This window comes from Lasioglossum baleicum, chromosome 8 (assembly GCF_051020765.1).
Source record: "Lasioglossum baleicum chromosome 8, iyLasBale1, whole genome shotgun sequence".
Classification (NCBI taxonomy): domain Eukaryota; kingdom Metazoa; phylum Arthropoda; class Insecta; order Hymenoptera; family Halictidae; genus Lasioglossum; species Lasioglossum baleicum.
This window is the reverse complement of record NC_134936.1, coordinates 10,954,825-10,974,263: the sequence shown is the minus strand read 5'-3', so window position 1 is coordinate 10,974,263 and position 19,439 is coordinate 10,954,825. Positions and strand designations below refer to the sequence as shown.

Sequence of the window (19,439 nt, the reverse complement as noted above, 5' to 3'; positions counted from 1 at the left end):
TTTCGAATGATACGAGTATCGGCCGGCCACCTGGGACTACGTTGCCCCAAGACTTAGCCGGGGATTTTCTTGTCCCGCGCGAGTGACCGCCTCCGGACGAGTTTTAAACGCGTCCGAACAGCTCTTCACGAACATCTGCTCGGTCTCGGACAGAGAACGGGGAAATTCAGAAAATTGGGGAACTTTCGGGACAGGGCAGATCGATCTGTCCGCAACACGTATTACACTGGCAGGCAAAATTCAAGGATCACTAAATTTTCCTTCAGAAATTCAATGTGTTATAACTTTACGAAGAAACATCGTAGGATATTCGTTCTGATCTCACTTTAAAGATTGAACCTTCTACTTTCTAGTGTTAGCATCGCTCTAAAACCTTACTTCGATAGGAACATACGATGATAGGTTGTGTAATCCCCGAAATGAACACGTCAGTAATATATATATATATATTTACATATATTTGATCCTGTGATTTGGCGTTTATTTACAGCTCTCAAAGGTGTCCAAGTAGACGAACTAAGCCGGAGGCTAGGTCTGTATATGCTAATCGACGTTACAAAAGGTGCGCTGAACATGTGATCATGTGACTTTAGATATACCTCCATATTTTTGTGAAATTCTCGTTTTTCGGTTTTTTTTTTGTTTCTTTCATAAATATTGTCACATTTAAATTCGCTAAGATTACTAACGCTAGAAGCCGCGCGTGAGAATGATCGAAGGGTACAATGTGTGTCGGCTTCTGTTCAACAACTGTAGGGGAGGCAGGTAACCCGACGCTCCTAGCACAGTTACACACAATCGTAGAACGTAAGCTTCGAATAATACGAAGGTGGTAGCAAGGTGAACATTGAGCGTGGTGCGATCGAAAGACGCTTTGGTTTCCTTTCGGTTGCGTATCGCGTTCATTTATGCGGCAGGTGCAGGATGGGAGAATAGTCTCGAAGTGCAAGGGCTCGGGAAACCGAGTACGCCGAGTTGTTGAATCCAGCAGACGAGGGTACCATATACACGCGTCATCATACAAATACTGTACTGGCGCAGATTCGTGGTTCTCTTATCAAAACGTTCGCCCATGCGCTGGGTGAACGATTATACGTTTTCGAAAATCAGCTAAATCAGGTTAATTTCTCGCCTGCAGCTACACATCTCTTTCGCTAAAGCAACTCCTGCGAAACGATTGACCGCTCTCCGAGTATTCCGTTTCTATCCATCGTGAACGGTGATTGAGTACACGCGCAGAGACATTTGTATTTTCGCCGGTCCGCTCGTTGCCGTGACGCATCTCAAGGATATTCGATTGCACTCAGAGTGGAGATGCATCGAATGTTTGAACGAAAGATCAAACAGCTCCGTCCACGAAATGGCCCGAACAATTCCGATGGGAATGTTTCGTAAAGTAACATATGAATGGCTGATACAATGAATGTTGCAAGCGTGGTACTCGATTCCTTCCGTTTCATTTTCTTTTTTTGTCGAGGATCTTCCAGCGAATCCTTTCTGTCTGGATGTTCAATCGTTCCATCGAAGGGTTCTACGCGGCGTTTAGGTAAAGAGATCGAAGCTAACGTGGAACATCAGCTATAATTTCGGTATAGACTGCGGCGGCGGTGGTACTGTCAGGTTCTGAAGGTCGTCCAATGATTTCTTCGCGGCGTTCTGCAGGTCGTCCATCCCCTTTTTCGTGATGTTCGTGATGTCGTCGATCTGCCGGCGCGTCGAGTGCAGCAGGTCGTCCGTCGACTTCACCGCCGAGGTCGCGATGTCTTTCACGTCCGACTGGATTCTCTCGATCACCCATTCCATCGCTTGCCGCCCCTGAAAGCCAATCGCGCAGAAACACTTTGTTACTCTCGCGAACTTTCCCCGACACCTGTGGATGCCGCGACTTCACGGTAATTCACAAGCTTTTATGAAATTCCGCAACGCGGAAATACGCTTCCAGGCTCGCAAAACCGAATCCACCGTGATCAATCATTCCGCTCTCTTAACAGCAAGTGTTTCGGAAAATATATGAACGCGACACGGGGCGAAACTGACACTCTGCACTCGCTCTTGGATCCAGACTTTCTTGATCTCTTTTTTTCTCGTTCATGCTCCATTCATGAATCAGACATTCTCGAAATGAACATCTCACAAATCCTTGCACTCTTAAACATCCATTCACAATGAAAATTACAAAAATCCTTGCACTCTTAGGTTCTTTCACACTAGGAAAACCTTTTATTCTCCAATTTTTGCCAAGATTCTATAAATTATAATTTAAGCAAAACCGAGGATCAAGAATATTAAAAGAATAATGAAGTTCACTGACCTTCTTCGCGTTCTGTTCAATCGTCATCGTGAGTAGCCTCTCTAGCTGGTCGATGAGCGGCACTCCAGAGATGGAAATGACAGCCTGCTGCGTTAACAGCGTTTTCCCGGAATCCTCGGGGTCCGGTTTATACCGGACTTCCTCTCCAACGGAAACATGCTTGCCCAGGCTCACCTGCAATCATACAAGATAATGGGAGTCCCTGTTAGAAGAATTGTCGAACGATCCTCGCCATTGGATGCCGACGGTCCCTTATTATTTCAGTTACGTGTTCTTGTATCGACCGTGTTGTGCAACACACGGGGTTAGCAACCTTCAGATAGATGGTTAGCTGCCATTATCGAGATAAAACGTTTCCACGAAAGTGACGTAGAGCCTTGAATAATCGATGCAACGAAATAAGCTCGGCACCGAGCTCGCAGTGGTCCTCGTGACGGAACTAAATCGCTGCTTGCTGACCGCTTCTCTAGCATTGTCGAGCCTCGTTACCTCAGCCATCGATTGCGAAATAAAACCTTCCGTTTTGCTACCAGTCAAAAAACCCCGGCAGTTACTTCCGCTTCCATGAAAACATAAAACCGGTCGCATGGACTCGCGTCGATCGCGAAAAATTCTTCCGTCTGGCACGAAACAATAAGAACACTCCGTGACTTTCTAATAGTAGGACGTTGGGAGGATTGTCTGACTGAAATGCATTTCGAGGCTATTCAAATGAGATTGCAGGTGAAATTTTATAACTCCGGATGTTACAAACAAACTTTTGTGATTGATTTCAGACTGTCAACAGATGCATAAAAGTATGAACAAAGCGTCAGCATTCTACCTTTTTCCATTACCTGGAACTAAACAAAATGTCTCTGTAAATTGTCTGACCGAGGTCGCCTCGTTCCCCTAGCGTGTACTGTCGCGTAACCAGTTAATTCTACATTTGCATTTCATTGTTCTACATTTCTCTTAACAATTTTTCCCATGTTAGCGGGAACCTCGTGGAACCTTTCCACTGGCATGTTTTCAAAACCAAAATTTACACGAAAAATGGAAAAATCCGCAGCTTCGCGTACTCATTTAAACATTTCGGTCGCAAAGGTTAGCTAACGCGACCCGGTACAAACTGTACGATACAATTAAACACAGGGTGTCTCGGTAACGCGAATAAAAAGCGATAATTAAAAACTAAGTAAATTAGCTGTTTCGCGAGCGGTGCGCGATCCCCGAGTGTGAACTGACAAAGGGGATAATTAGAATGACGCGCGGTGCAAAAGAAACGAGCAGACAAAGACAAGAGCGAGAGAGAGAGAAAAAAAGAGATCCGACGAAACTCAAAGGGTGACGAGTGGTTCGCAACAATCGCGTCCGTCTCAAGTTCGGTTTCACCGATGCTGATGAGTCGAGGAGGGGCGGCTGTGTCCCGGATAATGACGATGACGCGACGCTCGCCACTCCGAAAATTGCATCATTATGAGCTGCGCGCGACTCGTCGGCCCTCGCCACGATGCAGGCAGTATGAAGCGCTGTGTCCGCGGAGCTGGAACAATTGAATCGCGGGGGTGCAATACGTTTCACGGGGGAATTAACGCCCGGGGCGCATTGTGGATCCACCCTGGCCGAGATATAGGGACGCCGCGGTCCTCTCCGCCATATTGGCAATCAGTGAAGTCGACTGTGTTACACCGCGACCAACTAAAAGCCCGTTCCCGCCCTCCCCGCGCACCGCGCTTCCACCCTCGTGCACCGACATCCCCGAAATCTTGCGAGAGCTGTACCCCGACACAATCGTGGCAGCCCGAAAAATTAACGCCTCGGTTCGAGTGGCGTTTCATCAATTACGCGGACCGCGGATTAGGGAAAATGGTTTAATTCGTCGGCCCCGATCGCCGCGACACCGTGCAACGCGGACGAACGCAGTTCTTTGTTATTCGGGTATTGACGGGACCGCGTGGCGCGCATCCATCACTGGTGCAAGAACTTCTGTTTGTTTCATTCCCGTTTCATTCGTTTGAAAGCACTTCAATGGTATTACGCGCCACACTGTCTCTCTCTTTCTCTTTCTCTCTTTCACCCGCGTATTTTTTCTCCGGTTTCTTTAATTTATTATACCACCGCCCCCGCAGATGACTGTGACTTATTTAGGGAGGCGTACGGGGCTGGTCGGCAGTTTTACGCGGGTCCTCCACGATTTACGCCCTTCCCGGTGCGAAGTTAGAAGTAATTTCACCGTGAAAACTATGGGGCGGGTAAACGCCGCGTTCTTTTCAGTGGAAGTAATTAGCACTTTGCGCGCCCCGTCCGGGAGCCCTTATCATTTAAGCGTCCCGGGAACACTGGATCGGTCGGCTCGAGGATGTACAGAAAACAGATGAAAGGGCGAACGCGAAGAGAAAAAGAGAGAGAGGAGCCGACACGGCATAGACTATAATTGGCAAGACGAAAGGTCTCATTGTAGCTTTCGTAACGAGTCACGGCGAACGCGATAAGGTCGAATTTTTAAATGTGCTAACGGAGACTGCTCGCTTGTCGCGATTCTACAATTACAAGGGTCAAAGCGCGCTCTCCTAGATTCGCTCTTCAATTTACAAATTGTCCGCGACTGCTGAAGAATAAACGCGGCAAATTCGGAAACATCTTTCGAACTTCTGCGAAATCGTATCACGAATGTAATATAAGAACGTTTCGCTGTAATAATTTAGGTGACGTTGATCTAAAAAATTTTATTCGAAAATGCGACTTAGTGAGGTCGAAAGTAGAGATTTTTCCCTACAAAACGAGCCTAGTTACATCATTCTACGATTTTTTTTCACGAAGTTCCAACAGTTCAAAGTTCAACCTTTTTTTTAGTCGAGATGAATTGAGTAACAATTTAATGCTACTAGCACACTTTCCATTCAAAGTGCGATAAAACGGCAACAACAAATCGTAGACCAAAATGTTTGGTCTCGTTGAAAAGCGAAGACTTCAATCTTCAAATCCATTGTAACACCGTTTCAAAAAAAAAATGTATTCTGCCTCATGAACAGTTTTTGAAACTTAATTTCGAAAAGTTACCATTTTTCACTTTGTCGTTTGTTGTTCGGGGCTACAATTCCTTCGAAAATACAACTTGGTGGTATCTAAAGTAGAGATTTCGCCCTTCAAAATTAGACTAGTTACATCGTTCTACGATTTTTTTTCACGGAGTTCCTACAGTTCAAAGATCAACCTCTTGTCCCAATCGTCTTACAGGATAACCACATGGATGATTGGAAAACATCCGACGTGCTTCATCAGTCGTACTTCTCGTCGGACGATTGTTTCAGGGCGACGTACTCATCTTCGAAAAAAAACAAGAGCGATGCGTCGGTACCAGAGCGACACGAATGTGTAAAGGGAACGTGAAAAAGGTAAACGGCCGGCACGCGATTTAATCCTATCAGGAGAACGATCGATCCCTCGCCGGGCCCGGCCGAGCCGGTCCTGGCGTCAACGACGAAGTAATTAATTTTCGCTTTCTTCTCGGTCTTTTTACGGGGGCCAAGCCGACGAGTACGAAAAGTGTACATCGTCGATCCTGTCCCTACTCAGGGCGCCACGCGATTCTAGCGCATCGGTTAATTGAAATTTTTCTCGTCAGCCCCGCGTCGGAACCGATGTTTGCCAATCCCTCGGTCCCTGTAGCAAGCACGGCGTTTGCTTTTCATTTGCCGCGGCATTGCGGCACGGTCACGTTTAGTAGCGCAGTTAGGCAGAACGTCGTTAACGGCGATCCGAACCGCGATGTAAAACACGAAGAATGCGGCCCGAGAGATTATTATGCCGCGGCGGAGTCTTCGGAATACTGATTTCCTTGTTTGGAATTAAGTCTCGCTTTCAGTGAGTCAGCGGACACCTAGCTGATCGACACGTGTTAGAAATATTTGGTACATGTTTCACACGTTGGCATACGTCCATAACCCCTGATCATTAATATGTCCATTGCGAGAAATTATGTGAACAATAGCCTTCATAATTACAATATTAAATTAAACTTTAGAGAGCCAGACTAACCACAATTTAAAGATTGGTCCAGCAAAGGATGAAGTCAATCGATCGTTGTGTAAAATACGAACGAAACTATTGATTTTCTTGTATAGGGTCAGTGAGAGTCTTGATTTCAATCAGTCAGCAGACACCAGGCTGATCGATACGTGTTAGAAATATTTGGCACGTCGTTTCATGCGTTGGCATACGTCCATATCCCCTGATCATTAATATATCCATTGCCAGAAATTATGTTAGCAATAGCCTTCATAATTAAAACATTAAATTAAACTTTAGAGAGCCGGTCTGGCCAATCTAAAGGTTGATCCTGTAAAGGATGAAGTTAATGGGTCGTTGTGTAAAATATGAACGGAAGTATTGATTTTCTTGTATGGGATCAGTGAGAGTTTTGATTTCAATCAGTCAGCAGACACCAGGCTGATTGACACGTGTCAGAATTATTTGGCACGTATTTCATGCGTTGGCATACGTTCTCATAACCCTTGGTAATTAGCATGTTCGCTGCCAGCGCTGTCGCGTGGTTGATAGAATGCATCTCAAAAAAAGTGCCATTTGTATTCCACTTGGAGTTAGGATGGCCCGAGACAGCACCGGTGGATTTTTAAGGAAAAAATGGGAATGCAAGGTGGATTACTGCATTACCGCGGAGAATTTGGAGCATCGAAAGAACTCGAGGCCTGGCCGAAGGCACTAATGGCATTGTTAGGAAAGGAAGGTAAACTATCGCGCAAACACCGAGCGCGGCGTTCTCCAATCAAGAATTCTCGTGATTCCGTTTCATCCTTCGCCAATATAACGATGGTGGAAGAGGGATGGAAAGCAGGGTGTAGAAGGGGGTGAGAGAGGGGGGCTGGAAACGGAAGGGTAGACCGCGCCCCGTGAAGGGTCATTGTGCGAGGCTAAAGAGCCTTCTTCAGTGTGCACTCGCGAGTAATTAGCATCGCCGCATAATTGAGAGGACTTTACCGATCTCGGGTTCTGGGGGGACGGGGGTTGGCGGGGGCGGCATTGTTCGGGTGCGGGTATGCAGTCGATTCAGTCGTACGATTCGACGCCCTGGAGAGGGTGCCGTGGCCGGAAGCCCAAAATCTACCACGACGTAACGTCGGAAGCTGGATCGACCTCGATAGAGTTCGGTCCTTGGGCTTTCTCTTGCCGAGCCCGGGGTAATCGGCGATTTCAGCGGATTTCGGGGAGATTGGGAATCGTGTGCTGACAAATCCGTATTAGATCGTGTAAACGGGGGGAGGAAAGGGGGTGTGGGAGCGACGAAGAGAGAGAGAGAGAGAGGGAGGGTATGCTCCCAGTCATCCGGTCCTGGCTGAATGGATACGCGCGGTTTCCTTGAGCGTTCGATTCAATTACTTGTTTCCACGTCTGTGTACACTTCTGAGCAAACAGAGAGCCCGCGTAAGCCCGAATCGATACCCTCGACGTCCATATGAAATATTAGGGAGCGTTGGATCGCTCTCTATCTCGCTCTCTGACTACCGGAATCCACGTACCGCCGAAAAACCGGATTTCCTTCCGTGTCGCTGGCCAGTGATCATTAATATCCATTCAGCGAAACTTTTCCCGGCGAGCGGACCGGATCACGTTCTCGATGGGGCGTCGCGCGGGCGACAACCGGGTCGAGGATTCCCGCGGATCAAGAGGTTCAAAAGGTGAGAGGGGACTCGTAAGCGCGGACGTCCCCTGGAGCTGGGTGGATCCTGACACCCTCCCCGAGGTAACCGGAAGTTACCATTTTTCATTAAGCCGACGTACGTAGGCCCCGCGACTCCATATTTCAATCGGTTCAAAAAGTGCTGGCGCTGAGCTGGCGCGGAGGGCGCCGCTCGCTGCACGATGTATAAAAATGCACCCGCAAAATGCACGGCGCGGGGTTATACGCGCGCGCGCGCTCGTGCACCAACCCTCTGTGTGCGCGTGCAATTTGTTGTTTTTATGATTTACCGGGCTTGCCGCACAATAATTCAGTCGCCGGCACATCCAGTCAGCCAGCTCTGCGCCCAACCCGAACGCAACCCTCTCGAGTTCTCCATCAGCAAAGTCCACGGGGAGTCCCCGAACACGGCCAGGATACATCACCGATACACGCGTCCGTTATTAATTCTCGTCCGATGGCACCAGGCAACCCCCTCTCGTCCCCTTTCTCACCCCCGAGGTCCCAGCCGCCACCTACCCCATCCTTCTATCTATCCCGTGTGTCTCGGGTTTTCGCGCCTGCACGCACGGAAATTCGTGCCAGGACGAAGGAGGGATTGTTAGAGGGAATACACGGGTCGTCGCGGGGCTAAAATATCGTTCCGGTTTGCTTCGTGCGCGGCAACGTATTGCGGCGAGCCTGAACCGGCACCCGTTTCCACGTACCCCGGACTTGATTGATCTATTGGCGTCCAGTTGCAAACGATTTCGGAAAACTGTGCATCAAACGCCGGGACTTTTCATTTGCAAAGAGGCCGGCGTCCTGCCGGCGCACCCACAGCCGGGAAAACTGCACGAAATTCATATCTCTGTTAATTATATCAGCTGTACGATTAAATTCGATCCTTTTTCGAGTCGTATTTAGCTGCAATGGACGAAATCTCAAGAAAGCCGTTCAATTTCGTAAGTAGTTTGCATCCAGCTGGTTCCGGAACACCGAGAATAGCTTCGAACGAAGAAAAGAAAAAATCACGATCGTCTACGGGGGATTGGGAAATTGAACGTCCTTTTATTTCCGTCGGAAATGTTTATTCTACCCGTGTGGGAAACGAGCTCGTTGACTTTCGTTCCTATGGGTCCTCGGTCTCCGAGGGAAACTCTCGAAACAAGAGAGAGAATAAAATTAGAAAGGGAATAAAAAAAGTTCGAGCTGATGAAGTGTCGAACTTTCGGTTTTACCGTTGCAATATGGCCGATCCGCGCGTTGAACTACTCGGTTACATAGTTAATTTTCGAGTCGTAATTGCGTATACTCGGAATCTGACTTAACGGCTCGTAATTCTATCAAACTTTTATGGGACAAGTTCAATCCTGAAACGACAAGTATCCCGTAAAGCTGGCGGACACGTCCAAGTAACTGAACGAATGTGAAAATGTTGCCAACGGTTACGAAGTAATTTTCTAACGAACTAGTGCCACGATGCAGTTTAATCCACAGACTTTCCGCGTGAAACGGTTTCATTTTAAAAAAACACGACACGAGCATTAGTTAAGCTGCGCTGACACTCCACTGTCCTTTTTCCCAAAGAGAAGAGTCAACACGTAGAACGGTACATAGATAACTGAAAAAAAGGTCCGAGAACAATGTGCATATCCCCCCCACCGCTTCCTAAAACCATCTATTCCCAATCCGTAGGGGCAATTTTTTTCGCGACATCAACGCAACATAAATCCTAATGGACCGACCGGTGTATCGATCGCGGAACACTCGACTACAAATCATCGAATTCTGGGGGAGGCACGGGTTACAGCAAGTTTTAAATAATAACGCGATTAACTTAACGCGATCGGGCGTCACGTGTGTGGCAACGTTGCAATATGTCCGTTTGATAATCCGATAATATCCATCCGCCGGCATGGACGTATCGCCGCGCAGGGAGAACGTTCCATCGTTTTTCTGGCAGCACGTGTATCCGCTGAAACTCGATTCACTGTGCGCTAGCGCCGGCATTGTTTTAAATTAACCGATCACCATTCCCGACGTCGTGATTTTCCTAGCGTGAAAGTCCTGGGAACGGTAACCGAAAGAGGATCCACCATTTCATCCCATGCACAACACTCTACCATAAGGCTACCATTAATTTTTTTGTATGAGGGTGCGTAGAGGACACGTAAAGATCGAATTTGTTTTTCGTCGATTCAGCTCATAGTTTAAGAAAGTATTATGTAGAGTATGCGGCCTTCTTGTAAGTATCCCATTTTTCTTGATTCCGCCTGTACATGCAATTTAAATTCCGCACACTTTCCGCGCAGCAATTTCGGTGCCGGGTTAATTTTTCGGACGAAACGTTCATCGCGTTAGGAGATTATTTACGGAGCGCGAGACTTTGGAAAATGCAGAATTCCGCGAGCAGCGTCGTCGCGAACATTTTTATTTTCGCCAGGTGAACCAGTCGTAGCTACAGTCCCTGAGAACACCACTTGCCCATTTATCAGCTGTTTTGTGTGTAACTTCGCTGTTTGCCTCCATGCATCAAGGAGCGAGCGTTTACGCTCGGTGCTCGGTGTGGGTGCAGCCAAACGAGATACAACAGGCATTCCGAAATACGTGCTCATTCCTCGAATAGCGTGTTTGATTGCATCGCATTGTATCCTATTTTTCCTCTTGGCGTTACACGCCGTTACGTCCTCGAAGTTGTTCTTTATCTTGGACGCATCCGAGACGTTCGAACTCCGCGTCCCATGAAAACAAAAACAAATCTTTTTTAGTCGTCCGATAATTTGCTTGCCCTAACCGGACCATTCTCAAATAATCTCTAGAACTAGAGGTGTCGGGTCATTTTCAGATTTTCGGGAATGATCTCGAAAATAGTAGGAATCCCGATACAATGAAGAGCCTGAATATTTTCGAGAATCCCAAAAATTCTCGGGAATCCTGATATATTCGAGAACCCAACCTAACCATCTAATTATTTTCGTGTTCTTGCGGACCTCTAACGCTTCTGCAGCGCCCGTAAAGATATTGAGACACCTCTAGTGAGCAGCTAGTAGCGACGACGCGACACCTAATTGATAGATCGGCGGGAGAAGATAAAAATCCGGCGAGGAGAAGAACAGGCGTGGTGGAGTCTTATTAGAACACAGCTCGTTCATCCTTCGGCCGTGACGGAAGTCCCCGTCGTCGTCGCTGAAGATCCTCGACGCCCTCTTTCCTGTTGTCGTCTTTCCAATTAAGGTCAGACGGCAGCGGGAAACGCCGCGCGATATTTCCCCGCTGATCGCACCACGGTTGCGTAATCTACGGGGACGCGTTTCCGCGTTTCCTGCACGCCGTGGGCTGGAGATGAGCTCCAACTAAAATTGAACAATTCCCAGCGGGACGTCGACGCTTTCTCCTGCCTATAGCTGTCTGTTCGGCGAGGATGGGAGAAGGGCTGAGCGCGAGCGCGATGAGGATGCCGATGTACGGCTGTTCCTGTTCCACTTACTATTCCTCTACCTACGCCTCCGTTCAAATGTATGTACGCACGCGAGCCACGCACGCGGACAAACGAATACAGGGGAACAACGCAGCCGAGAACCCCGGTACCGTGGGCAATGTATTCTGCATAAGCCCGACGGAGTCAGGACCAGGTTATAACCCATCCCCGTCGAATCCCAAGGGGGAGATATCTTTTAGCAATTTACCTCCCCCCAACAACCCTCGTATACCTGGCCGTGTTGCATACGTTACGCGGGATGCATACGTATCGTGCCGCTGCTGGAACGTAATGCGGTATCGTATCGTTGAACCTAAACGCATCCGGCGTGTATGCATCGAGTACAAGTTGAACGTAATGGGCTTGCAGTACCTATAGCCGGACCTACGGCTGCCACCGCGCATCAGACACTCGCGACACACAGGAATTGCAAAAATTATAGGCTGCGTGACATTGTAGACAGACGACTAGGCTCGATGTCGCTTCAAATTCTATTTGGAGTAGATTCGCCTGGCTGCCGAAACTGTCTGTCAGGTGAGGTGGAGGTATACCATTACCAATTTCTCTCAGTAATTGACTCTTCCACGAATGTGATCCAAATTGCGTCGTGTTTGGAATCATTTTATTCAGAAAAATGTTTATAGTACAATAATTGTATCTATACACGTGACATTTGGAGCCCGAAATTTCCGAGCTGTGCCACCAACGTCAAGAAAATTCGTTAATTTCCGCGCATCGAGTACCAGCAGTGATTTTGATGTCCTGTTTCTGGCGACTCATCCACTATAAAAGCATGACCCGAGCGACGGATAGTGCGGGCATTCGGCACGTCTCGACTCGATAAGTAAAAACGATCGACGAAGCGGAGGCTGGCGGATGGAGGAGCCACGGTTTTTCCAGGGAGCCACTTGCGGATCGTTCATCATACCGGTAATGCATCGAGCATCCCTGTTCCCCTTTGGCCGAGGATCGGGCTGATAGCTAGAGAACGATCTTTGACGCTTACAAGGAGCCAGGACCTGTGCGCTCCTCGTGCTCTCCTGCGGCGTTCTCGGGCCTGTCTTCCCGAGTGCCTCCAGGCGAATCCCTCCGAGGAGACCACGAAGCTATGCAACCCCCCGGTAATGCGCGCATCAATAACCTATCATATCCAACTTTCCAGATGCGGTTCGATGTTACGCCTCTCACACTCTCGGCAAGGCAAGGCGCGTCGATATCCTCGTCTAGCCTGTAGACTCGAGTAAATGTATCTGCTCCGCGAGCTGGAACGTTGAACCGGCCCGCAATCTTTCCGGCGGATACCACCCGAGAAGAATAAAAAGCCATCCCCGTGGGTTCGCTATTATCAGTCACGAAAACTACAAACACCGGCCGAAAGGGTCGCGAGTAATTCCACAGGTGAAATTGCATCGGCCGGTTTTCCAATTACCCTTGCTGATCTCAATTCGAATGGGATTGGGTGTATATTGATTGTTCGATTACAACGTGTACACGTGTGTGCCACCCTTCGCTCATCAAATTTATTTTCACCCGGCAAATGAATTGCTAATGCAAACGTGGGAAGGCGCAATCCTTCCGGCCGCGCGTGTTTCATTACGCCGCTGCGCGACCAGCCACGAATTCCTTCATTATTTTCGCGGATCACGGATAGAAAGCTTCTTTTTTTGAACAGCGAACAGTTTAGGAACCCACGAATAAGTCCGAGATCATTTTTCTAATAATTCTTGAAGAGGGTTTCTTAGAATAAGTCCCAACTAGATCATCTATTAGTTTTTAAATGAATGTGAAAGAAACTGTAGCGGCAACTTCCTACATGCGCAACAAGAGGGACAGGAGTCGAAAGACCTTTCCCGCAAGTACTCGGTTCCTCAATGATTTGTATATATACAGTCCTCAACCGCTTTCCGACATCCCAACCGTCTAAGGCAGGGCCCGCTAGATAGCCTTACTGATGAGTCCTCCAGCGGGCCTAGGACGAAACGCTCCTTCCTTTTTCCTCCTCTCTTCCATATTTTGATCCCCCACAAAACTATCGTATATTTATACATTTAGTTCTGACTAGACTGAATAACTTTCGCTCGTAACACTTTTTTTAAAGTGTGCAATTTTCGATGGGACACCCCGTACGTGGCCGAGAGATTATCTTCTTTCGTTCGCACCGTTCTAGCAGCTCGCAGCGCAATTCAACGATCCGGTGCAAAGCAACATTTGCACGCCGAGTATCGGTCTTCAATTTATCACGCAGCAGGAAGATAAATTGCGAATGCGGTCGAAGTACTTTGTCCGGTAATATGTGTGTAATAAAGTGCGAATGTAATGAAATAAGCGCCGACGCTCGATGGCTCGGCGCATTCGGCTGATTAAACGTCATACGTAATATTTGGTTCGAGGCTGCGAATAAAGTGTGGATCGATAGCGAGACTACTTCTGGTCAACTTGTTACCGCGGCGAACGAACGAGGGGATAAACGAATTTATCGGTCTCGATCGATTAAATATCGCCGCACGGTGGACGTGCGGTGTGAAAAATTGGTTTGGAGAATAATTAACCGTTTTAACGTTTTCATAATGAAGTGGCTGTATAAAATGTTTCACGGGCCATCAAATATACCACGCTTCTTTAAATCGTCGAGCGTACTTACGTTTACTGTTTTGACCACCATCTCTCTGGACTGCGGGTTCACCTCGCTCCATTCGCTGGCATAGCACGGTCCTCGATGGCCGAACAACTGAAACAACGAAGAATCTTTTAAGAGGCCATATAAATTACAAGGGAATCGTTCTTAAAAGCGAACTAGTTTTCCCCGAGCCGGTACACCGCGCATCCCGACGCGCGCGACAAACGCAACAATGCAATTAACGCGGCGCAGCGATTCGCGCGATCCGACAGTTTTTAAAAATTAATGGATCGGCCCGAATAATTAACTCGAGCGAAGTGTCGCCGCATCTGTGTTTCCCAATAATTGATTATATGTTTCTGTGATTAATAACGCCTCAATTAACGGACCGTGAGAATCGCCACAATAGCCGGACGATACACATGTGTTTCGCAAGTAATGAATTAAACACCTCCCGCCACGAGCCGGCCATTAATTTTTGCGACACACCGCCACCGGCGCGGTAAAAAAAAAATAAACATTTACGGAACGTGACAAAATGCGTGTACCGCGGCGAGCAGCGAATTTAAAATAAATATTTCGTCGGTTTTTATTAACGTTACCGAGCGTGGCTTGCTTTTTCTCGAGGCTGTGCTCGACAGGATTTCATAAAAACGATCTCCTCCTTTCAAGAACATCGAGGAAAGTTTATAAGAAGTTTAAGGGTGGCGGGGAGGGGGCGAAGTATCAAATCAAGTTTTTAACACGCTTTTAACTCGATAAAATCTTACGCGGTAATAATATATTCATGTGAATGGTCGCCTCTGTAAATTACGTTGACAAATATGATTCTGCATAATGTGTTTGCATTAACTGAATATAATCACAGAAGGCAGTAAATAATTACTGAGGGATGAGTGACAATAGCGCAGCGAATATAGTAATTATTGATTGTCGGGCCCTTCGGGCAGGTAGCTAATCTTTCGTTTCGAACTGTGATATAATTAGACTGCGGATCTGTATGGATTTATAGCAAAATTGAGTAGATGAAATTCAAACTTGTTGAAAAATTTTTTTAATCGAAGATGTCAATGTATGATTTCTCCTGTATTAAAATCATTAAGGAAAGAACTAACACTCAACTTAGTTTCTATTTCTTGCAATCGATTTAGACAATTTTTATTTTGCATAAATATCCGCAGTCTAGTGATAATTAACGAGCAAGTTGTCAAATAAATCGAGTGTGAATCAGCCTTGAAGGTCCGTCAGGCAAAGTGTGAATCCGGGACACCCTTGTTCCGTCGAATCGGGCAATTACTCGGAAAGCAGTTAGCAGTCGAAGAAAGAAAGAGCGGCTGAGGGGGATCATATATGCTTTTGTACGAGGTGTGCCGACTAATGACAATTTTCATGTCAAAGAATCACCTTCCAACTTGAAAGGAAACGAAAACAAAGCAAGGAGTACTATTAAAGACGTAGAGTATGAACTACTATTAAAGGCAGAGAGACAACAATTATAGATGGTTTGTGGCTTTGTAACAAAGAACTGAATGGAAGGTACCCAGGTACGGACGACAATGCCACAAAACTAAGTGGCGATGACAGGCCCAAACACGCAGTAGTCAAACTACAAAAGGTCAAGTACCGGGCCCAATGCACAATAGCGATGTCCCTGCCATAAAACGCCGCCCAACGCAAGCCTCTACAAAGAGATAGAAAGAGAAAGAGGTAGAAAAAAAAGGGGAACACGGAGCAACTAACTGAAATCGAAACGAGCCTCCGCACTTTCCCTTCCTGTCAAGTAATTTCAAGAGTGCCTAAACGCGCAGCCGATCTCCCCTCGGCGTTCCAGTTTGCTGTGCATTCGTTATATACGGGACTGTGATTCGAGGCATTCGGGCGAGCGAGCCGGCACAACGGGAACGGCTTTGCGAAATGGCCAAGCTTATAGAAAATCCTGCGAAAGGAAGCAATTCGCCGAGCCAAAAAGGATTCGAAGCCGGGATCCTCTCCGCCCACTGGCGTTGGATTCGGAAGGAGCAGGTGGGGTTGGAGGAAAAGGAGGAGGAGGGAAAGGAGGCTCTAAGAGAGCCCGATGTGTATTCCAAAACGCAGCCGTCTAGCTGGATGATTGCCAAAGAGCGTAACACCGAGAGGAAGAAGAGGGGGTCTTCGCTCATTATGAAAGTTGATACTGTCGATGTCGTTGTTTTGTAATTCTCTGCCTCGAGCTTGCCCATCCCCTCACTTCCTCACACTCTCTCTCTCTCTCTCTCCCTCTATTGCACCCCGTCTTCTTCTTGCTCGGCGTTGTCGAAAGTTTCGAATTTCCTGCTGCACCAGTGCCATGCCGGTGTTTGTATAGATTGCTCGGTCAAACGGGCAGGGAACTGTTTTGTCTGTAAACTGGCGCCCGGGCAAAGAAAGGGATGCAAAGCTCCGCGCGCCCGTGTATGTGTGGATTGATTTCTTACGACCGGTCCAACTTTCGAGTAAATAAACCCGAACGGGAGCTCTGCTTTTGCTGGTGCGACGACGCACGCTTAAAACGAAAGTTGTTCGCCCATTGTCCCGCCTGATTGATTACAACGGCGGACCGATGCTCGCCTACCCCCATCTATGCTTTGATAGCGAACTTCAACCCTCGCCCCGAGAGTTATGAAACGGGGAAGTTCCGTTTCGGACTCGGATTGAGCGACCGACCGCAACGCAACACTTGTTTTAATAGCCCGGCCGGATTATGTTGAAAATAATGGGGTGAATCGATTCTACCGCGATACGAAACCATCTGCAACGTTGTGCAACTTTCTTACATCGTTAGAATCTGTCGAGCTTTCATACCCTTTTAAAAATGAGACGAGAAAAAGGAATAACATTTTTTCAACGCCTCGTTTTCGACGTCTGATCTAGCGTTATGTTTAATGAAAGGTAATTACGTCAGCGAGTGCAGAAGACGTGATTCTTTGCACCCCGTAATGGATTTTAATAAATTATTTTCCGGAGCCTCCTAGCTTGCGGTTTCATAAATTAAGTACAGGTATTAGGGTAAGTGGAAACCATTCCTTCGAGGTCGAGTGAACCGGCCGTGCAAGTTATATAAGATACCCCACTGGACGGGGATTAATGATTAACTAACATATGGTCTAGTCATAGACAGATATATACTGTTTCAGGATTATGAGCGGAACAAGAGAAACCTCGACGGTGAATAACATAAATAGTCTTAACTTAGTGAGACAGCAAGTATGTATACTGGTCTGGCAAAACGTAGTCGATCGAATAGGTTAAGCGTCGATCATTGAAAGTGTTATTGGAAAATATGTTTTCATTAACAATAAAGGCAAATCAATAACGAAAATATTGAGATTAATTTAAGGAAGGGCTTCGTTCGAAGTATTGCAAAGTATTCTAATGTCATTCTGATATATAAGCATTACAAAATCGTAATAAATTAATTCTATAGTTAGGAAATGACGACTGTGTGGCTTCACAGCGTCACAGACGGTTCTGCCTCGCCATTGTTTAAAACAAATGCGATAAGTCAAGAGCAGCGAGTGACATATGTAGTTATGTGCTCAAAAATGAATCGTATTGCGTAAGCCTAAACTCGTCTTCCGGACTTGTAGATAGCGGCAGATCGCCAATAGTCTTTCGCGTCCAACAGACGTAAATGCACGTGATGCTCCGAATAAATGTTGATAACATTTTAACCGCATTTTCTTGCGACCCGCGTATCTTGTAAATACAATTAAAAATGAGAAACTTTCATGATCTAGCGACAAATATGAAAAACGATAGCGATATGTCAGCAGTAATTTCGATCGGGAAATGCTTGGAAAAGTTTCGTCAAGGTCACGGTTTGAGGCAAGGACAAAAAGGTCATCCCGATAAAGCAGATTGTGAATGAACAACTTTGTGACCTATCCACGAGAGCGCGTGCAATAATCGATAAGCCGTGCCATGGATAAGGTTCCGCAAGGTTAATAATGCGAGTCTCTGCTCTGATCGACCATTGAAATCAAGTGTGTTAGCGACCTTGCCATGATGGCAGCGCTGATGCGGCCATTACATGCACTACAGCGAACTTGCTGGAAGATTTGTTACTCTGACCGTAATAATGGAACTTTTCCCACGTAATCGCTGCTTAATTATGCGTAAGCCTACCGCTACCGGACAAAGGGCAATTAGTCACGAAGAGACTCTGTCAACCATTTCGCTTTGGAGCCACTGTTAGAACTCCAACTCCGAAATGAGTTCAATTATTCATAATTTACACTTTCCTAGCTGCATTCTTCACTAATTAGCAGCAACATCGATACTAACGATAACATAAAAGTCTATAGGTCAAGAATATTGGAAAAGTACCGACTATAGGATATAATAAGATATCATAGAGTAATCAGATTAAAACAGCCTCTATACAGATCAAATATTGAAATTGTTAAGTACAATTCACGTGGCATGTTCAAGCTAGAGCAGTATGAATTATAAATAACTGTGTTAAATTTGTAGTTATGCTAACATATGACCAATGCTGCCCTATACCACTCTATTATACAGAAAATATTTTTATAAATGAATGACAGTTGACGCAATGTGTGTATATATGTGTAATTAGATTGTTCGGATCTAATTTGGCTAAATTAATTATGCTGAACGACTTTTAATTGTAAATTCTTGGTGATCTATTTCGATTGGAGAGGTTATGTTCGACACTGTATAGGGTAAATAACCTAAATGATTTTCGGGAACTTACCGGTAATATCCAGGTTGGGAATCGCCATTCGCTGGTGACGAGCCTGTGCGAATACAGGATACCCCCTTTGACATGTCTGTCGATTACGTCCGTACCCAAAACGCACGGGTTTACTGGATTTGGATACTTTCTGCATGCAGCCTTCACCACCGTCTCCCACGGGTGCCTGGAAATTTCAGATAAATTTGTATCTCTAGACACGCTATGACACCTAAACGGCGGTGCTTTCACATAAAGAATGAAACATTGCAAAATATTTCCACATCCTAGCCTTGAAGATTGGGTACGAATCAATTTCTGCACATGCACTCACTCGAAAGTATGATACGACGTCCAAATCTTCATATCTGTTAATATCCTCTTTCTGTTTGACACAAAGACACCACTAAAATTTTACAAACGTTGGACATGAAAAAATAACACAACCCCAGCACAGCAAAGCCCGTCTACTGCCTACGAAACCATTGAAACCTAAGGACCGCACAAAAGAAATCCAATGAACTTTATCAGAGAGGGAATGCTTGCGTTCAGGGTTTCGGAGACACTACCTTTTGCTCGAGCGATAGTGCTGTACCAAACGGAGAAGAGTCCAATTGTTAACTGGACAACTGCGCTTCAGTCGATACTATCGGGAAA

General features: G+C 46.5%; 1 protein-coding gene across 1 annotated transcript; it reads right to left on the bottom strand.

The window, feature by feature from the left end:
- Positions 1–437: 437 nt before the first annotated feature.
- Positions 438–19,291, bottom strand: Slmo (PRELI domain containing slowmo). The gene is made up of 5 exons (XM_076428868.1): positions 19,117–19,291; positions 18,804–18,969; positions 14,093–14,179; positions 2,312–2,485; positions 438–1,815 (listed from the first exon to the last, which is right to left on the bottom strand). The coding sequence occupies exons 1-5, from the start codon at positions 19,146–19,148 to the stop codon at positions 1,579–1,581; spliced, it is 696 nt and encodes a 231-aa protein (XP_076284983.1). The 5' UTR covers positions 19,149–19,291; the 3' UTR covers positions 438–1,578.
- Between the last annotated feature and the right edge of the window lie 148 nt (positions 19,292–19,439).

Excerpts from the sequence above, each read along its gene's own strand:
- Slmo (XM_076428868.1), bottom strand. The coding sequence starts at position 19,148 with ATGAAGATTTGGACGTCGTATCATACTTTCGA. Across the intron at positions 14,180-18,803 it reads TCCCAACCTGGATATTACCG|TTGTTCGGCCATCGAGGACC; the intron begins GTAAGTTCCCGA and ends TCGTTGTTTCAG. Across the intron at positions 2,486-14,092 it reads TGGTGGTCAAAACAGTAAAC|GTGAGCCTGGGCAAGCATGT; the intron begins GTAAGTACGCTC and ends GTATGATTGCAG.